Genomic DNA, 22493 nt, shown 5'->3' with positions numbered 1-22493 from the left:
TATGTAGAAGGATTTTAATCTAAACACTCAATACTACATGGTCAGGGGCCACTTACTTAGAGTATTAACCTATCATTTAAGCTCCATTTATGATTTTATGAATAGGGTTTTGTTATTAAAAGGTAGAAATATTGAATAGTGTTTAGCATGCGGGTAGAAATATTAGAGTAGTTAAAAGAAGTTTATAACTAACCTGAGAATAAATAAAGAGCTTACTCTAAGTGCTAATGACTTCTTTCCAATCATTTTTCTTTTACATTATCTTGGCTCTGTTTCAAAAAATTATATATGTTGTAATATTGTAAGTGAGTTACATTTTTATTTGATATACAATGTTGTTGAAAATATGTAACATACTTAAAATTACAGCGATAGGTCCCACAGACATACTTTTCTAGAAAATGTTCAAAAATAGAAGCAAAAAGAGGTACAATAGAAGAGTAGGTCTGGTGTAAAACCCACATTTTCCATCCCTATTTTCCTGTCTTTTTAGGTTAATTATGAGCAAAGGAATATGTTATGCTAACATACTCACTTTTATTCAGCTTTTAGGGTATTTAATTTAATTTATGAAGCTATCCTGAAATATACAGTCTAATATCCCATTTCTGACATTATCTAGTTGCAAGCTTAGTGTGGGCAACATTACTTTAAAGTACAATTTACATTTTATGCTATTACTAGAGCCCCGGTGCATGAGATTCATGCACGGGTAGGGTCCCAAGGCCTGGCCGGCGATCAGGGCTGATCGAGGCCTTCCGGCTGCCAGCCAGGGCCTTCCTTTGTTCTGTGCCGCCCCCTCGTTGTCAGTGCAAGTCATAGCGAGTGATCGAACTCCCGGTCTCCCAGTCAATCTCCTGAGGGGACACTTTGCATATAAGCCTTTTATATAAATAGATGGTTCACAGTATTTTCCTGAATTTTATTTATTTAATTACTAGAGGCCCAGTGCACGAAATTCATGCATGATGGGGGTGTCCCTCAGCCCAACCTGCACCCTCTCCAATCTGAGACCCATTGAGGGATGTCCTACTGCCCGTTTAGGCCCGATCCTACCAGGATCGGGCCTAAACGGGCAGTAGGACATCCCTCTCGGCAGTCGGACATCCCTCTCACAATCCAGGACTGCTGGCTCCAAGTGCTTGCCTGCCTGCCTTCCTGATTGCCCCTAACCGCTTCTGCCTGCCAGCCTGATCACCCCCTAACCACTCCCCTGCCAGCCTGATTGATGCCTAACTGTTCCCCTGCGAGCCTGTTTGCCCCTAACTGCCCTCCCCTGCAGGCCTGGTCACCCCTAACTGCCCTCCCCTGCAGGCCTGGTCGCCCCCAATTTCCCTCCTCTGCCAGCTTGGTCACCCCTAACTGCCCTCCCCTGCAGGCTTGATCGCCCCCAACTGCCCTCCATTTCAGGCCTAGTCCCTCCCAACTGCCCTCCCTTGCAGGCCTGGTCCCTCCCAACTGCCCTCCCCTGCTGGCCATCTTGTGGTGGCCATCTTGTGTCCACATGGGGGCAACCATCTTTGACTTCATGGGGCAGCCATCTTGTGTGTTGGAGTGATGGTCAATCTGCATATTACTTTTTTATTAGATATGATAGAGGCCTGGTGCACGGGTAGGGGCCAGCTGGTTTGCTCTGAAGGGTGTCCTGGATCAGGGTGGAGGTTCCCTTGGAGTGTGGGGCAGCCTGGGCGAGGGGTCTGTGGTGGTTTGCAGGCTGGCCACGCCCCCTGGTTAACCAAGCAGAGGCCCTGGTATCTGGGGTTTATTTATCTTCTACAATTGAAACTTTGTAGCCTGGAGCGGAGCCAAGCCTTCTGCTTGCTCTGTGGCAGCAGCCATTTCTGTTGGGATTTATGTATCTTCTATAAATTGAAACTTTGTAGCCTTAAGCGGAGGCCTTTGCCAGCCAGGGTGCGAGGAAAGCTTGGCTTCCTCCATCGCCGGGGGCAACCCTAGCCTCCTGCTCTTTTTAGCTTCGTGGCTGCTGTCATTTCTGTTTGAATTTATGTATCTTCTATCATTGAAACTTTGTAGCCTTGAGTGGAGGCCTAGGCCGGCAAGGGCAGGCAGAAAGCTTGGCTTCCTCCATTGCAGGGGAAACCCAAGCCTCCCTCCTGCTCTCTGTGGCCGTAGCCATCTTGGTTGGGTTTATTTGAATATTTGCTCCTGATTGGCTGGTGGGCGTGGCTGGTGGGCATGGCCTGTGGAGGTAGCAGGGTGATGGTTAATTTGCATATTACTCTTTTATTAGATAGGATTTTTAAATTATAGATACAGTATCTTATTTTACTCATTTTAAGTTCCATATAAAAATGCAAATTTGTTAAAATGGAGGTGCTATTTTTTTTTATTAACATCTCAGAGATATTTTAGCATAATTTGGGAGAGCTATAAGTATGCCAGGGCCTTGAACTTTTGTATGTGGGGTATGTATCATCATGCATGTGTGTGGACATGCCTTTTTTTTTTTTTTTTGGTACATGTTAAGTTTGCTGTTTGTCTACTTATCTTACTAGGAAAAGCCATCAAACTAATAGAGTGAAATATTTATATTTATGTTCAAAACTATTTTATTATACTCTCACTCCCCTTCCTTTTCTTTTGTCCTGCTTCCCTTCTGTTAATTCTGAAAGGAATGAAACAGATTCATCACCTCTGGTCATCTACTTCCATGTTTGTTTCTTATTTTAAAATTTCTTCACTAGATGATTTTCCAAATAAATTCTCATTATATTATTTAGGGGTTTTGTTTCTTTTGATTTTAATTTGGAAAAAGAATGATTGGCTTTTATGGTACTGTTTTTCACTTATTTAGCCAACCTTTTGCCAAAGGAAAAGAGTAGAGCTTGCATTCAATATTTATTTATCAACTACCTTTATATGGCTCCTCTTAGGTATAGTGGGAATCTACCAGGTCTAAACAGAACTGACCAGGTGTATATGGAAACTTTGTGATGGATATGGAAACTTTCAGAATTACCTGAAACCTACCATACATCCAACACTAACTTAGATGTTAAAAGAACCAACTGAGAACTTTAAGACATGATCTGTATCCACAAAGAATCAAATTAGTGACATTTAATTTTTATATGTTAAATGAAAACTGTTAAATATTTAAATGTGTGAATAAGTGAAGTTCAGAAAGGAAAGTGTATTCTTTAGGATTCCTTAGAGATAAAGAACTAATAGAAGATTATGTATTTTTTATATATACACATGTGTATATGTGTATGTATATATGTACATATGATATATATTACATATGATATTTATTTATTACATAATTGTGGAGGCTGAGAAGTCCCAAGAGCTGCAGTCAGCAAACTGGACACTCAGGGCAGCCAATGGTGTAAGTTACAGTCCAAGAGCCAGCAGTTCCACATCCAAGAAGAGCTGATGCTTCAGTCTGAGTCTGAAGGCAGAAGATGATGTCCTGGCTCAATGCAGTCAGACAGGAGGAGTTCCCTCTTACAAGAGGGAAGGTCAGCCTTTTTGTTCTCTTCAGTTTTTCAACTGGATGAGGCCCATCAAATTAAGGAGGACAATCTGCTTTACTTATTTCACCTATTCATCCAGAAACCTTCTCACAGTCATATTCTGAATAATGTTTGAGAAGTATCTAGGCACCCTGTGGCTCTGCCAAGTTGATACATAAAATTCACATGCTCAAAGAATATGGCTAAAAGGTGTTTTTTTGTTTTGTTTTTATTCTTAATCCTCACCCAAGAATATTTTTCCATTGATTTTTAGAGAAAATGCAAGGAAAGGGGAGAGAGAGAGAAAGAGAAACATGGATGTGAGAGAGAGATCGATTGGTTGCCTCCTACACAAGCCCAAATCAGGGCCAGGGATCAAGCCTACAACTGAGGTACGTGCCCTTGACCAGAATTGAATCCAGGACCTTTCAGCCCAAGGGCTGGTGCTTATCCACTGAGCCAAACTGGCTAGGGCTACAAGGTTTTGTTTTGGATGTGTGCTTGGTGTGGCCTTGGTGCATGGGTCTGGATGAGCAGGAAAAGAAACCTGGGGGGGAGGTGGTGGCAAAGAGCAGATTAATATTAAGTCCTATGGTGGCAGCTACAGTGGTGAGGAAGATGCAATATGGAAAATACCACTAAATCCCAATGGTTTGATGAGGTGGATCTGTGTTATGGGGAGTCCTGGAAAACATGTAGGAGGTTTTATTATTTAGGTGGAATGTTTATGAGTAGAGGAGAGAGTTGACGTGATGACAAGCAAATTTGGGAAGATTAATCTGACAGAGGGCTCATTGTGTACACTCATTGTCTTCAGTCTATATTGACAACTACTTGGTACGCTCCATATGGGTGGGATTTAAAGGCTGGTCTTGCCTTTCTGGTGGGCATCCATGTCCAGGAGATGTTAATAGGGTCTGGTAAAGTGCTGTAGTAGAGGGACGGCAGAGTTTGGGAGAGCTTATAGGAAGAGCATTCAGCCTAAGACTTCCCAGAGGACGTGGTTGTGAAGAACAATGGGATTTACCAGAATGCTCAGTGGGTCTTGCATGAGGATCCTGTTGGCAGTGGAGGGAATAAGGAGTGAGGGCCCAGAGGTGGATGAGAATGGGGCCTCTCTGAGGGATGGAAGGAAGTTCCGTGTGGCAAGAGCTCAGAGGACAGGAGAGGAGTGGCTTAGTCAAGACCAGAAGCTGAAGAAATTATGGAATCCCAGGATGTGATGATGTGGGCCCTGGCAAACTGTGCTGTGGAGTTCACAAAAGGAGCAAGGCTTTGACTGGGGAAGTGAGCTCACTAAATTTCCATTCTGAAAAGAGACTTTGACTGCAATGCGGAAAATGGATCGGAGGTAAGCAGGACTGGGTACCTGGAGACATAGGCTCCTACAGTGTTTGGAGGATTTGAAAGGAGGGAACTGGAGACTGGTGCAGCCCCAGGGCATAAGGTGAGCTAAGCTTATCTCTAGATGCTGGAGGTGTTGGAATATTGAGAGGAAGGCACACCTCTTAAATTCCCAGTGAATGTAGAATCAACCCCCTTAGGCAAATTTCCACAGGGTATTGGAGGAGAAATAAGTTTGGACATTATGAGTATCCTAATAGTGAAACTGAAAGGAGAGAGAAACAGGGTAGATACTAGCATTAAATCATTTGAGAGGATATTACAATTCCCTTTTGTGCCTACCAAATTGAAAGAACGTGCTTGACGTATTTGTGGGTTGCAGTCAACACAGTATTTTTCACAGAGATAGCAGTACATAATCATTTTTTAAAAATATGTTTATTGATTTCAGAGAAGAAGGGAGAGGGAGAGAGATAGAAACATCAATGACCAGAGAAAATCATTGATTGGCTGCCTCCTGCAAACCCGCTACTGGGGACTGAGCCTGCAACCTGGGCATGTGCCCTGACTGGGTATCTAACTGTGATCTCCTGGTTCATAGGTCGATGCTCAACCCCTGAGCCATACCAGCCCGGCAGTACATAATCATTTGATGCAAGTTCATTTGGGGGGGGGGGGTCCCAGAAGAACTCAGGAAACAGCGCATCTATCAGGATTAACTCAGTAAATTCTCCTATGTTTCAATGGCCTATTCTGTAATATTTACATACTACAGCAGCTTCCATGCCCCTGCCTACCTCAGTCAGTACTTAAGACACAGGGTTATGTTTATCCTTCATGATAGTGTTACAGACGTGACCTTTCACAACACGTTACACTATGCTTTTTCATAACCATTTCCCCTGAGGGGGGATGTGAGCACCTGTTCAAGCTTGGCTGACCCGTACCGGTATTTATATGTGCATATATGCTGCCCATCCCCATGTACAGAGCAGGAGCAAGCCTGGGACTGACTTGGGGTGAGTTACAGAAAGCTCCTCCACCACCACCCGTCACCGATGCAGCCCTGGGCCTTGGCTTGTTAGAAACAGGCTCATGAAAGCCAGACCAAGCCACACATCACGTCCTGAGCAAAACCTTTTCCCCTTTGCACCGTCAGTTCTCTGTGAGAAGGAAAAGGCGCTTCTTCCTGTGGAGCAGGGGCCCAAGCCCGACACAGGCTTGAGGACTGGATACAGACAGGGCTGTGGGCCCCTCCACACTTGTCCGAGGCCCTCGGTGCAGGACACAGCCACTCGGTTCCTGTGTCTCCACCCCTCGCTCCCTGAATTACACATGGTCAGGAAAGAAGTTAGTTAACCACAACCACTCACTATTTGAAGGATGGTAAGAGTTTAATTTGTTCCACCAGATGTTTTGACGAAATATACTGACTGATTAGAAAAATATGGACAAACTATTCTGGGAATGTCACCAGACCCAGAGTCTCTCCGAATGCGTAATTTATTAAATGGATTCTGTTCTTTTCCTGAATTTATTAAACGATTCTGTGCTTTTCCTGAAGACCACTGGCAGGGTTTCCTCTTTCCAAACAAAACAGTTTGCAGCTAACATATTAACATTCTCATTGGTGGAGATTTGTGCATCTGAAACTATGTTAATAACAATCTTAATCATGTTTTGTTGAGAGCGGGGAGGATTTAAAGTTTTGTTAATACTTTCCAGATAGTTTCAAGACAATAAAGAACAGAATTTCCTTTTGAGGAGTAAGGTGGGGATGGGCGGGCAAGAAGCAGCAATTTACCATCTTCATTAGTAAACCGCAAACAGTGTTCTCTTTATTGTTGCCAACTGTTTGATTTTTGCCTTACCTGGTTTCTGTTTACATATTAAATGTCCCCAAGTCAAGGCAGCTTTGCCCACAGGAGAGAAGACCTTGTTCTTTTGTATTTATGCTTCTGATAAACACTGAGCAAAACATCCTGTTTATAGTCTGTGAGCCTCTGACTTGGTAAACGGGTCACACACGTGCTTTTTAGGACATTGTATATCTTTTCTTTACATGTGAGTATTTATTCCCCGTGTGCCTCGGGCACATGCAGGCGCACAAGCAGTGCTTTCGTGCCTCTGAGTGGTGGTGCCTGGTGAATGTGGGCAGGGCAGCTGTTTTTTTATTTGTTCTTTTAGTTGGTTATTTCCTCCCTCCCTCCCTCCTTCCATCTTTATTTTCTTTTCTCTTCTTTTCTTTTCTTTTCTTTTCTTTTCTTTTCTTTTCTTTTCTTTTCTTTTCTTTTCTTTTCTTTTTCTTTTCTTTTCTTTTTTTTCTCTCTCTCTTTCTCCCTTCCTTTCTTTCTTCCTTCATTTCTTCTTTATTTATAGTTGATGTATAACATTGTGCAAGTTTAAGGTGTACAACATAATGGTTTGATACATTTATATACTGCAATAATTGTCACCTAATTATTATTTCTTTGTTGTGGTGAGAATGATTGCAATCTAGTCACCTAACAACTTTGAAATTAATGGTCCAGCATTGTTGACTGAAATCACTATGCTATGTGCTACATCTCCAGGACTTACTCATCTGCTGGTTGCCAGTTTGCAGTGTGAATGCAACACTGTGAGACAGCAGGCAGGGGCACAAGGGGGGGGGGGGGTCTCGGGCCTTGAAATGCCAAGGTAGAGTTTTTGCAAATGGCCATTGTTTGTATTTGATATTCAGATCATGCTACCTTGAATTCCAAGTCTTCATGTAGGAGGGGCACCGTAGGCAAGGGGGTAGTGGTTTTAATTTGTCCCTTTATGCAGTACATTCTCAAGGAGTTTTCATTGTGGACTCTTGTTAACAAAGGAAAATTCTCCTGTGATTTAGTGCACGACTTAAGTTTATCCATATGTTCTCAAAGAGCCTAAAAAACGTAGTTCAGGATCTTCTTTTCTTTACCACAAAGCATAAGTATCAGCACACACTCACACACATTCACACATACACAATACAATCACACACACACAGTACACACATGATTTTGTCTATAAATTTGACTTACTTTGGAAGATATATCACTGGAATGTTACTTGCCATGACAGTCAACAAATTGGAACAATGGAATAGTTGATTAGAAATAGCACATAGTCAACATTGGTGGTTACTGACTTATTTTAAATACATTTAACTTGCTATGAAAATGTTTCCTTATCCAAAGCCCAAACAGAATTTTGCATTGGTTTGCTATTTTGTTTTCTATAAATGAAAACAAAGACATTTGTATATTTGATGCAGGTGTGCTTTTTTTTCATGCTGATCTATAAAAATGAGATTTATAAACTTGCTAAAAAAAACAAAACAAAGCCCAAACCACTATCAAATGTGGTAAACAAAGAGAGTATGAAACCCCAAAGAAACTACAAAAAACTTTTCTAGAACTAATAAATGAGGTAGGCAGTCATTGGAGCAGGACTGAACCAGCTATCACTGAATTCCATTCTTATGTCAAAGATGCTTGGCTCATGTCTGGACATCCTACTGGGGGCCTCCCCAGGGACAGAGAGGCCCAGCTAGAGAGGAATCTGGGCTCTGCAGCATGTCCCAGGCTTCCTCTGAGCTGTGAGCTATCCTGATTCACACTAGTAAAGCAAGTAGAGAGTTGGGTCAGAAAATAGTACATTAATAGTGAAATATCTTGTGAAATCTTCAAACTTCATGAGATTTTTCATTCAATTAAAAGCTACACTAATAAAAGAGAAATATTCAAATTGACCGTACCTCCACAACAACCACCAGCCAAATCAGGAGTGAGTATGCAAATTAACCCAACAAAGTTGGTGGGTTAATTTGCATATGCAGGTGCAGTGCAAAGACTGAAGGCTCCGGCCCCAGTGAAGACTGAAGATGACTGAAGACTGAAGATGACTGAAGACTGAAGACTAAAGAGGCTTGGCTTCTCCACTGTCATTGGTGCGAAGAAGCCTCGAGGATTGGCTTCTCTGCTGCAGCTGCAGTGATGGCCTGGGTCCCGGGCGCTAGAGGAAAATCGATGCCAGCAGCCAGGATAAGGAAGGCCTATTGCACGAATCTTCGTGCAATGGGCCTCTAGTATATCTATATTTCATAATAATTTCACTGCTTAGTTTTTGTCCTCCCACATTTTCAAGCAAATATATAAATTAGGAAGATGCCTAGTGAGGCTGTACAATCTCTCTTTCCCTCCCATCTCCCCTGTAGGAAACATATAATTGAGCTTGAGAAGAAATGAGGAGTTAGGACAGAATGTGTGTTGGTTGGCTAATAACTGGACTGGTTACGTTAAACAAGTTTTGATTTCCTTAGACCTCAAATGGGCACCATACAAACTCTGTCATGATCAATGTGGAGATTAACTGAAGAAGTGCTTTTAAAACATCCAGTCAATGATTTGACACATGGCTTTAGTTCCCATTGCTTTTCCCTTTGAATGGGATTAATCAAACAGTATACATCCACCTATAACTTTTAATATTATACAGCCCACATGTCACAGTCTTGTACTCCAAGGTAGAAACAACATCTAGTGGTTCTCAACCTTTCTAATGCTGTGACCCTTTAGTACAGTTCCTCATGTTGTGGTGACCCCCAACCATAAAGTTATTTTTGTTGCTACTTCATAACTGTCATTTTGCTACTGTTATGAATCATAATGTAAATATCTGTGTTTTCCAATGGTCTTAGGTGACCCTGCTAGCGGTTCTCAACCTGTGAGTCGTGACCCACAGGTTGAGAACCGCTGCTGTAGAGCCTAAGACCATCGGAAAACACAGATATTTACATTATCGGAAAACACAGATATTTACATTACGATTCATTAACAGTAGCAAAATTACAGTTATGAAGTAGCAATGAGAATAATTTTATGGTTGGGGGTCACCACAACATGAGGAACTGTATTAAAGGGTCGCGGCATTAGAAAGTTTGAGAACCACTGATCTAGAGCATTTTCTTGATCTGTCAATGTTAGAAAAAAAAATGACAATGATTCTTGATTCAACCAGTGATACAGTCTCTGATGTTCCTGACTCTGGACATTGAGATATTTGTATGTTGCCAAACATTACTGTGCCAAGTTATGAGTTAAAATGAGGAAATTAAAAAAGCAGATTGAGCTATAAGTGTATGATTTTGAGTCATAAAAAGTTAATTGAAAATATATTGAATACTGAGTACTAAGGTTTGAATACTGGGAATTGTGGGACCATTAATTAATAGGTGATAAAGTTGGAAACTCAGATAAAAAACTTGCACAGATTTATTTAGGGTTGTTTTTAACCACTGTGTTGAGATTAGTGGGAAAACATCAAGGAGTTATAGTTAGTCTGTAACCCACAACCACAACCATTCCTATTTTTTAAGTGTTAAAAATGCCTGGAAATGCCAGGATAAATACTGCACATGTGATTGTCAACTTTCAAGTGATTCATATCAGGAAAAATTAGTCAAGAAGTGAGAACTACGATCTTTTCCTTATATCTATTACTTTTATCTAAGAAAACAGAAAAAGCATATTTTATAGATGAAAACATTTTCCAGTGTTGAAAGCATTTGTTAAAATTTCTCAAAATGTCTCCCACTTCATTCGGCTTAGTTATTTGTGTGATTAAGAGCTTCATTGCACAGAGCACTTTGACTAAGAGCTCCCCACATATGCAAAATATTTTCTTTCCAAGAAATACTCATATTCTGTATGTATATTGCATGCTGAGTACAGAAAGCATATCTTATTTCATCCTCATAAAAGCATCATGAACTAAAAATGAAGAATTTTTAATTTTTTTAAATCTATTTTCTCCATTTTATAAATAATAAAAGGCTTAAATGTCATCAGAAAGGGGCAAAAGGGACTCAACTCTGAGTTTTCAGATTCTTAGTTGTAATATTTTAATAGGCATATTCTTCAAGTATTTTTCTGTCCTTGTATGTGATTTTGCTATTAAATGATGTCAAAGGGAAATGAGTACTTTTAATTTCCAAAAAATAAGCTTTTAATGTTTTATACTAACCTTCTCATTTTAAGATAGCTTTGCTGGTAACTAAAAATGATATTTCTAGTGAAATTATCCCAGATACCGTTGAAGAGTGGGAGAAATTTAAAAGTTTTGTAGAAGAGACTGAGTCCTATATTTTTTATAATGTTCATGCCAACAAATGTTCTGGCTACAGAGGAGAAAGAGCAATTTCAAAGCATCATTCCTGCCACCAGGCAAACTGCCCTCTAAAATTCTCTATTTTGATTGAATTTCTCCTGGACTATTACATAATTAACAGCCATGTCTACAACTACCAAGATTAATTTCACATTGCCTCTTTTACCCAGAATTTAACTGAAGTGAAAACTGTTAATGAGAATAAGGAGAATTGAGAGTGGTTATAATTCCTTACCATTAAGACTTTCATTAGAAAAACTGAAGCCACAAAACAGTGGTTTCTCTATTCCCCTCAGATGCCACCGCCTTTGGACCCGTTTCCTCACCTTTCTCAGTGGGAAACTCACCGTCCACCGTAGTCCTGATTCAGACCCCTCTCCCTTTCTCAGCAACTTCCTTCTCTTCACCACACCTCCCCCAACAACTCCCTTTCTCTTAGTTTTTTTTTTATCCCGTTTTTATGTGTTTCTATCTCAGCATATAATTATTCTGGTCTCTCCCACTCCACACCCCAGAGACTGGACTGTTTTATCTCTATCCTTCCCAGCCACCATTGAGGAAAAGAAGTTCGCACAGAGCCCACTTCCATACCACAGTCTGCAGTCCGTGTCCTCCCCAACTGTTTCCGTTGACTATGGTTTATTTTCTGTCAATATCAGTCAATCTTCAAAATAGGTACTCTCTTTATTTTGATGACTGATTACATTCAATTTCCCTACTCCCGTCCTGAACACTCAAGTCTTTCTTCACCCCTAAAATTTTAGCATCTCCAGTTGATTCCCTCCATGGTTTTTTGCATGTTGATGATTTCCAGATTTTATTCTCTAATCTTTTCTGAGTTTCAGGTCCCTAAGGCCAATTGTTTCTTTGAACTTCACTTGAACTTTAATAAGACGTTCAAAGTCAACAGGACTAACATAAAATATAAGACTTTCTCTGTCAAGAAACTTCCTCTTCCTCTTGAGAACACTCTTTGGTTGAATGAGTCCACAGTCCATTCTTTTCCCCAGATAGAAACTTGAAAGGCATCATTGACACATCTCCTTTCTCTTCCCCCTGTATCCAATCTGCCCCCTCATCCTGAAAATTCAGCCTCCTTGATGCCTCTCTATATCTTCTTCTTTTCTTTACCACTGATCTAGTGAGAGATCACCTAGCACTCTTAGTTGCCTTATCTCTTTCCAGGTAATCTTTCACTGGGATACCAGAATGTTCTATCTGAAACAACAATCTGCTCATGTCATTTCTTTGTTTCATGACCATTAGCACTACTACCTATTACCTCCAAGACATAGGTGAAACTCTTCTGCAAGGCACACAAAACTCTGGCTACGTGTCCGACCTCATCCATCTCTGCTTCTGTCACCATAGACTCCAATTTTGCTGTTCTTCCCAAGTTTCCCATATACATCATGCACACTCAATCATGCGTTCCTTTGTATGTGTTGCTAATTTTTAATGAACGTCCTTAAAAATTTGTTTGGCAGATTCTTATTGAAGTGTCAATTCTTGAAACCAAAGCTTCTTTCTCTCCTACAACCATTCCTCATCATGTTCTTCTAAGTTTGGTCCCCTCCTGGGCCACTTACTGACCCCTCCCATTCATCTCTATTGTTCTACTTCCATATGGTGTTGTAGCTACCTCTTCTCTTGTCCATGCCCTGGATACATATTTTTGATTTGGCTGTTGAGCTTCCAGGCATGAGCTCTTTATCTTCATATCCTCAGCTGGCTAGCATTGTATATTTGGCAGGTGATTCTTATGCGTTTGTTGAATGAAAGGCATAAATCAATGACTTAACCACTTCCTAATTAAAAGATACCAAGAAGAAATAACAAATTACTTTAAATTAACACCCTTTAATAGACATACTAACTACACCGCGTATGATAGGACCCACTAAATTTCTGTGTGAAATACATAAAACACCGTGACCTTCTCTTTTCAGAAGGAAGGGTGAAGCTAAGGTGAGAACCAAGTAAAACAGTGTAAATATGTTCTGGTACAACAAGAACCGTTTTTGTTTCCTTCCTGAAACATCATGTGCTATTATGTATCCGAGCCTTATAAACACAGGGGTGCGCCGTGCCCAGGTGACTTCCATTATTCTGGAGGCCAGCTATGGCCGAAGTGACTTTTAACCACTGCAGCTTGACCAGGAGCCAAGCTATAATGCTATGTGCTCTTTATCTTAACAGGTATTTGAACCAGACCCTACGAGATGATATATCAACAGCAGAGCATTCTCTGAACAGGGAGAGGTTTGCTGTTTTGAAACAAGCCCTGAATGTAGTTGGCTTCAGTAACGTGGTGAGTTATAAATATTTCACTGAGAAAACAACCTTGCACTAATTTATTAAAGTTAATCTTTCAGAAACTTGTACCGAGTCCCTATCACATTCCGGATGTGGTTGCAAACATTCATGAGTCAGCAGAGAATAAACCCCAATCTGATCTCTGCCCCTGGAGTTTACATTCTAGTGGGGAAATAGACATACACAAGGTGGTCAGGTCATAGGTACTGTGACGACCCATCGGGACTGACAAGAGGAGGGGCTGCTACTTCCCAGGGGGTGGCCAAGGAGACCTTCTCCCAAATGAACCATGTGAGTTACACAGATGAAAAGAAGTTTACATTGACACACGTAAGAGAAAATTGGAAGATCTGAAGGAACTGGTTATTGGTGAGAATCACTGTATTACAATATCTTCCTGAACTAAATATAAAGCTTTTTCACCCCTTTTAATTGAATGTATTGTGGTGACTCTGGTTAACAAAATTATATATGTTTCAGGTGCACAATTCAACAACACATCATCTGTATACTGTATTGTGTGTTCACCACCCCAAGTCAAATTTTCATTCATCACTATTTATGCCCCCTAAACCCTCCACCACCTCCTCCTACCCCATCCCCTGAGCAGTCACCACATTGTTGTCCTTTTTATTTTATTTTAAAAGACTTACCGAACACATGCAAGAATTTTGAAGCTGAGGAATATAATCTAACATGTATAAATTTCTAGGATCATATACATGTCCTGGATCTGTGTTGTACAGTATGGTAGCCATTGTCACCTGTGGGTACTGGACACTCGGAATGTGGCTAATGAGAGTGAGGGGCCGAAACCGGTTTGGCTCAGGGGATAGAGCGTCAGTCTGCGGACTGAAAGGTCCCAGGTTCGATTCCGGTCAAGGGCATGTACCTTGGTTGTGGGCACATCCCCGGTAGGGGGTGTGCATGAGGCAGCTGGTCGATGTTTCTCTCTCATCGATGTTTCTAGCTCTCTATCCCTCTCCCTTCCTCTCTGTAAAAAAATCAATTAAAAAAAATGAGAGTGAGGGAATGGGTTTTTAATTTTTCATTGTTTTAATTAATTTAAATTGAAATTGAATTATGTGGTGAATGTTTACTGAATTGTATGGCACAGGTCTAGAGAATAAGAAATATGAAATGATCTAAGCCTTGTGACTTCTCAGAATTCCTCTAAATCTCTTTGCCTTACACATTATCTGTTTCCCCTTATTGAATATGGTGTTTTCTTGAATTATGGCCAGTTCCTCATTAACAATTGATATGAGATTGTATGGGTACTTTGGTATGCCAGTAGCCCAGGAGCCCAAATTTAGTCATAGATTTTTAAATGTTATTTTTTTTTCTTAAACCACTAACTTAATTGCTTTGGGTATTTGTCTGTTTTTCTCTTGCCCACATAGATAAGGCTAATGAGGTGGTGAATGGGTAGGAAGCGGTGGGAAGGTGCCGAAAAGGGAGGGGAAGGAGATGGGGACTCACCCTAAATGAATTAGCTCTGGGCCCTTTGTTTCACTCCACCCTTACCCCATTAGTGATTGGAATTCTGCGAAGGGCAATCACATGGCATTTTTTTTGTTGTTCTCTGATCATGGCCTGAAATGTCTGCTGTCTTATAGGAAACTGTGATGTAGAGGTGGGTAAGGAACCATTCTGCCAAGGTACCAGGTGCTTGGATACAGGGCTTTAAACATCCACAATTGATCCTTAAAGGCAGGGCAAGCAAAATATACCTACCACCTAAGATAGCAAATAGAGAATCCCAACAGCCTTTTGGTAGAAGAAATATGGGCATTTTAATAAAAGACGACTCCTTCATCTTGACCCTTTGGGGAGACTGGGATAATGACAATTGAGTCTACTTCATAGGGCTACATCATGTCCAATACGATTGGAAGGAAGGTATTTCTAGGAGGGCAAGGGCCTTGAATCAAGACCTTGTAAGTGATTGTGGTCTTGGGAGGTCTGTTCACGAAGGCACCTCCACCTCTTCCCTCCATCACCGCCAGCCTAGCCCGCCAGCAAGGAGGCGGGTGAGTGTTGCTTAAGGTGCCCCCTACTCCCAGAGTAGTTTATAAAGTATTTACTGCACTTTAATTCATGTTAAGTATAGCCTTCACACCTCTGCTCTCTACCACTAAACTGTAAGATCCTTGCGGGCAGAGCAAAGCCTTCCTGTGGGTGTGTCCAGAAGTGCCTATCTCACGGGGGGCTAGAACATTTAACGAGTTACTAGATTTATTAAAAGGTCAAGGGAGTCCAGCCAGTATGGTTCAATGGTTGAGCAACAACCCATGAACTAAGAGGTCATGGGTCCAATTCCTGGTCGGGGCACATGCCTATGTTTCAGGCTCGGTCCCCAGTAAGGGGCGTGCAGGAGGCAGCTGATCAATGTTTCTGTCCATTACTCTCCCTTCCTCTCTCTCTCAAATCAATAAAAAATAGTTTTAAAAAAAAGGCGGGGGGAGGGGGAGTTGTTAGGTAGTGTAAGAGGTAAAATGTTATTTAAAAAAGCATAAATGAATTAAATTTGAAACACTCATTTATGATTTGGGAGCTACCAAAAGCCATTTTTAGGTTGTGCTGAAATCATAGAGTGCTAACCTGAAAATGACTCAGCGATCATTGTCAATGCCCTCATTTTAAAGATGATCAAATGATGTCTTATGATGAAAGTAGAGGTTCTGGAGAAATTCATGAAGTATCATGGAGTATATTGTTTCAACTATATATTTATAAAGAAAATAAAAGTAGTTCTTAGTAAAACTTCCATAGGCAGGAGCTTTTGATTTCCAAATTGCAGGTTAGGAAAATAAATAAAACTTTAAAAGGTTATGACACTTGCCCTTTATGGAACTTGACCAATTTTACTATTGATACCATCACACTAAGTACATATTATTCTAGAAAAGCATGTTCTAGCTTACAGCATTTTATTGACTTTTCATTCTTACCACAAAATAACTGTCCAGGACCAAATTTAAGGTATTTTTTTTCTTTATGCAGAGTTTCAGATTGTCAGATATTTTCTCCCAGCAAACATCCTTTTCTTCCTGCTACCTTCTGCTCAGAGATAGCTCTTGCCAAATTTATTTGTTCTGAGTTTTCCTTAAAATACCTTTAAAAAGCAATTAGCATTTTATTTGTCTAGGATGTTGTTTTCATCATGCCTCCCTTAATTTTCTAGAAGTAAAAAAATTCTGTAATCACAGTAACAATTTCTCTCATGAGAGAGAGAGAGAACTAGAAGATGGACATCATGGCCCACGTTCCCTGGCGAAGCAGCCACAGTGGCTGGGAGGTCTGATTAGCCTCCCTGTACAGTTCCATGCCAGTCCTGGGAGGACATGTGCACCTGACCTTCCCAGGGACGTCCAGCCCGTCAGACCACCACTACACAACGATTCAGTTTTCATTCTGATACTTTTGTGGAAACCTAATGCACGTCAGGACATCACTTCCTCACTCTCTTTTGTTTAAGGAACAGAAACATTGATTTGCAGGAAATGTGCACTGAACTATGAGATTTTAATTTTGAACTAGAGATTCGAACATTCGAGATCTGAAAAATCACAAGCCTACTAATGTCATTAAATTTTTTTTTTGAAATTTATTTTTAACTTTAAGACAGTCAGACATCATTTAGGTATTTTTGTGGAGAAGTATTCTTTATCATTAGATCTTCATTTTTCTCTGTAAGTCATAGTGAAAATACTGAAATGCATTATGCAATAATTTCATTCCTTATCTAGAATAGGAGCAGCTGACCACATTCACATCATTTTTAAAACCTACTTTTAGGGTTTTAAAGGGTTTCACTCTTTAAGTCTATTTTCTTCTAAGCAACCCTGTTCCTTTTCTCTATTTGTAAAATGCACAGGAAGTGGAGAATCTGCTTGTGATTCTAGCAGCAATATTACACGTTGGAGACATTCGGTTCACGGCTCTGACCGAGGCGGACTCTGCATTTGTTTCCGACCTCCAGCTCCTAGAACAAGGTCAGTGGAACAGACCTAATGCATGTGCAGTTTTGCAGACCTGCCAGTAGATGGAGACACAGTACAGAAAAGCCAGGTGGAATAAACTCCAGAGAATTCAGTGAGAATGGTGCGGGGAATAAACAACCCTGTAACTTTGTTCTTTTTTATAAATGGTTACAGAAATGAATAACAAGATGTACATTTATGTTCTCCTGCTGCCCACCACGTTAACAGGTTGATTCTTTGGCACATACTTGGGTATATTTATATTCTAACTATTCTCCACCCCCACCCCCGCCACCCGGTATATTTTGGGGGCATGTTATTAGCTAAACACTTTTAAACCGAATATAATTACTTTCCTGCAAAGATCTTGCCAAAAATCTCTCTCCTTTGAAGTTGCCTATTAGTCACTCCCAGTTTGTTTGTTTTTTCTCTAAAATACCTTAAAACCACAGATTGTCAATGACCAGCACATCTTCACCTCATATCAAAGTCCTTTAATCAGGAATTGGGAGAAAACCTCCATATCTATTTGTGAGGGAAAGGAGAGAAAAAAACCTGTTGTGACTTAATGCAGGAGCCCATTAACACTCATTAACACTTTGATTACTTACAGGCTGTTTGTTTAGTTGAATTTGACAAGTTGGTTGTTTAGTTTTCTTTAATACACACATTTTCTAATGGGTCTGTGTAAAGCTTACAAATCATAACCATCAAATACAATGTTCTCTCTATCAAAAAAACACACAAACTAACTTTAGTTTTCCACGCTGCTTTAATTGTAGTGGCTGGGATGTTACAAGTCTCAGCAGATGAACTGGTATCTGCTCTAACAACTGATATTCAATATTTTAAAGGTACGTTTTTCCTATACTCTGACTTTTACCTTTGTGCAACCCTGGTCTTCTTTGAAATACAAAAAATAAATACAAACTTACCTTTCCCCACTCAGTGAAACGATTTCTGTCAATTGAATGCCAAATGAGAAAAGCATTGAAAACCTGTTTGGTCACTTGATCTGACTATATATTGTAAACTCTTAGAGCTTTTGAGAAACCATTTTGATTAATTGGTCACCCTTTCTAGCTAATCAGTCATTTTAGACAAAGTCATCAACCCAAGAGCATTGATTTAATGAAAACATTGGATCCCTGTGTGCATGTGGTGCCATACTGTCCTCTTCAATGAAGAGCATCTTTTTCCCTCCATGTCAATAGTTATAATAAATAGCTGCCTTATTGGGCACTTACAACAAGAATTGTAACAACCACTATAAATGTGGGGATACTTAAAAATTCTGACAGGTTTCTAAGAGGTGGGCATTTTCATTTCCATAACTAAGATTCAAAGATGTTAAAGAACTTTGTAAACATTAAGAAATGGCATTTTTGGAATTAGAATCTAATGTTATCTAATTCCCAGAATAAGACTCTATGCTTTATGCATCTCTAGTCAAGGGGCAAGGGGAGTGGTTTTCCTCCATCCTCTTCAGTTATTCACTATAAATCATTGCCTTTCCAACCTTGCTCTGTACTGTAATTTTGAAGACTCACCATCCACCTGATCTTTTTACTCTAAATCACCATTCTTCTTACCTCTGTTCCTATTGGACCTACTTGCAGGTGTTTAGGTATGTGACTTATAAATTTCTGCCTCATATCTAGAGTTCCATTCCATGTTTCTGAACTCTGTGAATCTGCCCCTTATCCACTCAGTTGTCCAAAAGTCATTCTTGATAACTCTTCCTCCTCCTTCTCCACTGAGTAGATCAGACACACTCCAGCTCTACTCCATAAACAGCTGTCATTCTTATTGCCTTCCCTTCATTTCTATCACCATTTCCTTAATTTATCATTCCTTCCCCAGAATATGGCAGGAACAGTCTCCTTCACCTTTTATCTTTTCCTCATCTCATGTTGCCTTCTTTTCACACTGCTTTCGGGTATAATCTTTCTGCAAACATGATTTTGTCCACAGGAACAGTCTTTGAAAGGTTTTCCAACATCTTTAGAGTTAACCTTGTCACTTTAGGACAGCACAAGAGGTCCTTTTTATTACTTGGGCCGTACCTAACTTTTATGCTTCATTTTTAGTCGTTTTCCCACTGGTGTTCTTGCATCCATCCACACTAAGTTTCTTGAAGTTATCCAAATGCATAGTTTTTTCTCACGACTTCTCAACGAGAGATTGAATCCTCCATTAATATCTATAATTTAATATATGCAGGTTCCTCTGCTTACACTTGCCCTCATCTCCTTACACACCTGCCAGGTGGGTGTCGCATTAGAGCCCGCAATCATGCTGACTCCAGAGACCCCAATTCTATAATATTATAGATGGCACACTGCTTTCACTGCCATTGTGTGTTGTTCCATCCCCATGGCCTTGAACTCATAGCTCCCTGACTCTCAATTACCTGCTATTGTTTCGTTTGTTTGTTTGCTAATTTCAACCCGTCTCTGAAGCAGTTCTGCTCCCTTATGTGCATTTCTGTGATTAACAGCTTAACCTTCATTTCACATGGTCTTCATCCCATCATATATCTCCCTGCTCAGCCTGAGTTGCAATGGTTAGCCAGGTTGGTCAAGACTACAAAGTATGAACATGACATTCCCATTTCCTCCCCACTCTCTAGCATAAATGCTGTCTTAGGCTCAATTCCAAAACATCCTCATTTATTTTTTTTTTCTTTGCTTTCTTCTCTAGTCTGTTCTAAAAATCTTATTATTCAAGGTTTCAATTGCCATCTTTTTTAGAATGACACAGAAATTTCTCCCTCAAGGCCCAATCTAGTTCCCACATTCCAGACCCGCATTTTGGTTAGTTGGATCATTTCTTTGAAAATATTTAAAATATGACTAATTTTCCAGATGGCCAGGTTTCCAAATGCCTTGGGGATGATTCAGTATCCAAACCAGTGAGCTGTTAGCAGGAAACTTGTTAAGAGGGGCCCTTCAAAGAGTTGGTTCCCTAAGAGAAAGGAAATTAACAGTCTGCCAAAGGTCAAAAGCTGTGGTCAACAATTGTAACAAATAAGATGCAATGGATATGACACATGTAAGGGAAACATTTTATGTAATAATTGACAGAGACCGCGTTTATTAGAATCTTAGTATATTTTTCAACATCCTCTGGGGTTTAGAAGGGGTGTGAGGGATGAACAGGATATGCAGTTTTGCTTGCTTTTAAAATGAGAGGAACCCTTGTTCTTAGGCCTCTTCTCTCCACTATTCCAGGAGATATGATCACACGGCGGCATACTATAGAGATGGCTGAATTTTACCGGGATCTCCTGGCCAAGTCCTTGTACAGTCGTTTGTTTAGCTTTTTGGTGAATAACATGAATTATTACCTCCACAGTCAAGATGAGCCTAGCAGGTAAGATTGATGGATGCTGGTTGCTGGTGTCATAGGTAACTTATAAAGTCCCACCTCTTAAAGATGCTTTACAGTCTAGTGTGGCCCATAAATTAAATTATATTAAAACATTTTATTTTAACAAGTTGAAGGATTTTATTGACTATTTTATAAAGATTTAACCCCTACCCCCACCCTAGGCACATTGGTGAATTAATCAAATCATCTCTCATGTATAGAGATACACATACATTCTCTCTGGACTGAAGGCATATAGGGTCTTTGGAGAACCAATAAGTATAAAGGTGTTTAAATCTAGGAAGAAGACAGTTCAAGAATATCTAAAGCCATTAAGTTTGTTGAGGAGCCCATGTCTGTCTCGGAACCAATTTAGTGGTGCATTTCAGATTAGCAATTCTTCCTGTTTTCTTCACATATTTTGTGGATTACTTGATGAAAGGTCTCCATGGTAATCATTTCATGCATAGCCTTAATCATCTTTAAGTAGAAGCTATTCAGGACTATTTGATTATCTAAAAATTATAGATCACCGTGGCATCTTGTCAATGGAAAACTTTGTTAATATTCTTGTCACTAATAATGACCTCGAGCAGATCATGGAAAGCAAAATTGCATCCAGAATACTTTACACATTCTTATCCTTTATAATAAAGAGCTAATATGCTAATTAGGCCAAACAGCAGAATGACTGTCCGGACGACCTTCCAGACAAAGCCAGGGCTGCGAGGGCTGTGAGGGCTGAGCCCCTTACAGGAATTTCATGTATCGGGCCTCTAGTCTTTGAATAAAACCTTTTGAAAATGTCTTAGTTGTCCATATATACACTCCTTTACCAAATTCCTGAAAATTGCTGCCTTTAAAGGTTTCTTGAAAATTATAACTAACATGTATTGATGGGAAAGATTCTAAATAAATATAGTCATCTCAGAAGATTTCAAGGACAAAGGGATGCTAAAATTCTCATTATCCTATATAATAAGGCTAATATGCAAATCAACAGAATGGCAGAATGACCGGTCACTATGATGTGCACTGACCACCAGGGGGCAGATGCTCAATGCGGAAGCTGACTCCTGGTGGTCAGTGTGCTCTCACAGGGAGGGCGCCGCTCAGCCAGAAGCCAGGCTCATGGCTGACAAGTGCAGTGGCGGTGGCAGGAGCGAGACAGCCATCAGTCGGATATCCCTCAAGGGCTCCCGGACTGCAAAAGTGCACAGGCTGGGCCGAGAGACCACGGCCCCGCCCACGAGTGCACGCATTTTGTGCACCGGGCCTCTAGTAATGTATAATGATCATTCCCACTGCAATGATAGCAGATTCAATATGCAGTCTGTGATTTAAGGGTAAATGTAATATTATTTATATTTTAGCAGACATACCTTAGTATTTGGTATAGTGAGGATTTTTTATTTTGTTATTATTGCTTATTGTCAGAGAATTTTGATTTTCCTTTAAATATCAAGATTACTTACAGAATGATATTAATATGCTAAGTACCAAATGAATCTTGCATAACATTACTGGCAGCTCTGCTGAAGTTGACATTGAAAAATTAATATATAAATCCAGCTGCACGTAGAAACTTTTAGAAAATTTCCACTTGACATTTAAATGTTACAGAGTCTTAAATTTATATAATTGGAAACATGTGTACTAGTAGTCTAGATTTTTGACTATACACACACAGAGAAAAAATATATAAACATAAGCTTTGGAAAACACATTATTTCCCTTTGAGTGGCAATATTATCATTGTATCAATATGTAACAAATTTATGATATTAGTTTACTAAGCAAATGAGCAAGGACAGGGATTAGT

The 22493-nt window shown here is 40.1% G+C and overlaps 1 protein-coding gene across 1 annotated transcript in view; it reads left to right on the top strand.

Annotated features, from left to right (window-relative positions):
* Nucleotides 1–22493, top strand: part of MYO16 (myosin XVI) — a gene marked incomplete at its 5' end in the record, with an annotated part of 447953 nt that overhangs the window by 194352 nt on the left and 231108 nt on the right. The window contains 4 exons of the mRNA XM_079779480.1: nucleotides 13197–13308; nucleotides 17194–17311; nucleotides 18082–18153; nucleotides 20533–20674. Coding sequence (XP_079635606.1) covers nucleotides 13197–13308; nucleotides 17194–17311; nucleotides 18082–18153; nucleotides 20533–20674 — 444 coding nt within the window. The remainder of the gene's footprint in view (nucleotides 1–13196; nucleotides 13309–17193; nucleotides 17312–18081; nucleotides 18154–20532; nucleotides 20675–22493) is intronic.

Source organism: Cnephaeus nilssonii, assembly GCF_951640355.1.
Source record: "Cnephaeus nilssonii genome assembly, chromosome: 8".
In the NCBI taxonomy this organism is placed as follows: domain Eukaryota; kingdom Metazoa; phylum Chordata; class Mammalia; order Chiroptera; family Vespertilionidae; genus Cnephaeus; species Cnephaeus nilssonii.
Note: the sequence above shows the minus strand (reverse complement) of the source record. Positions and strands in the feature narration are given on the sequence as shown.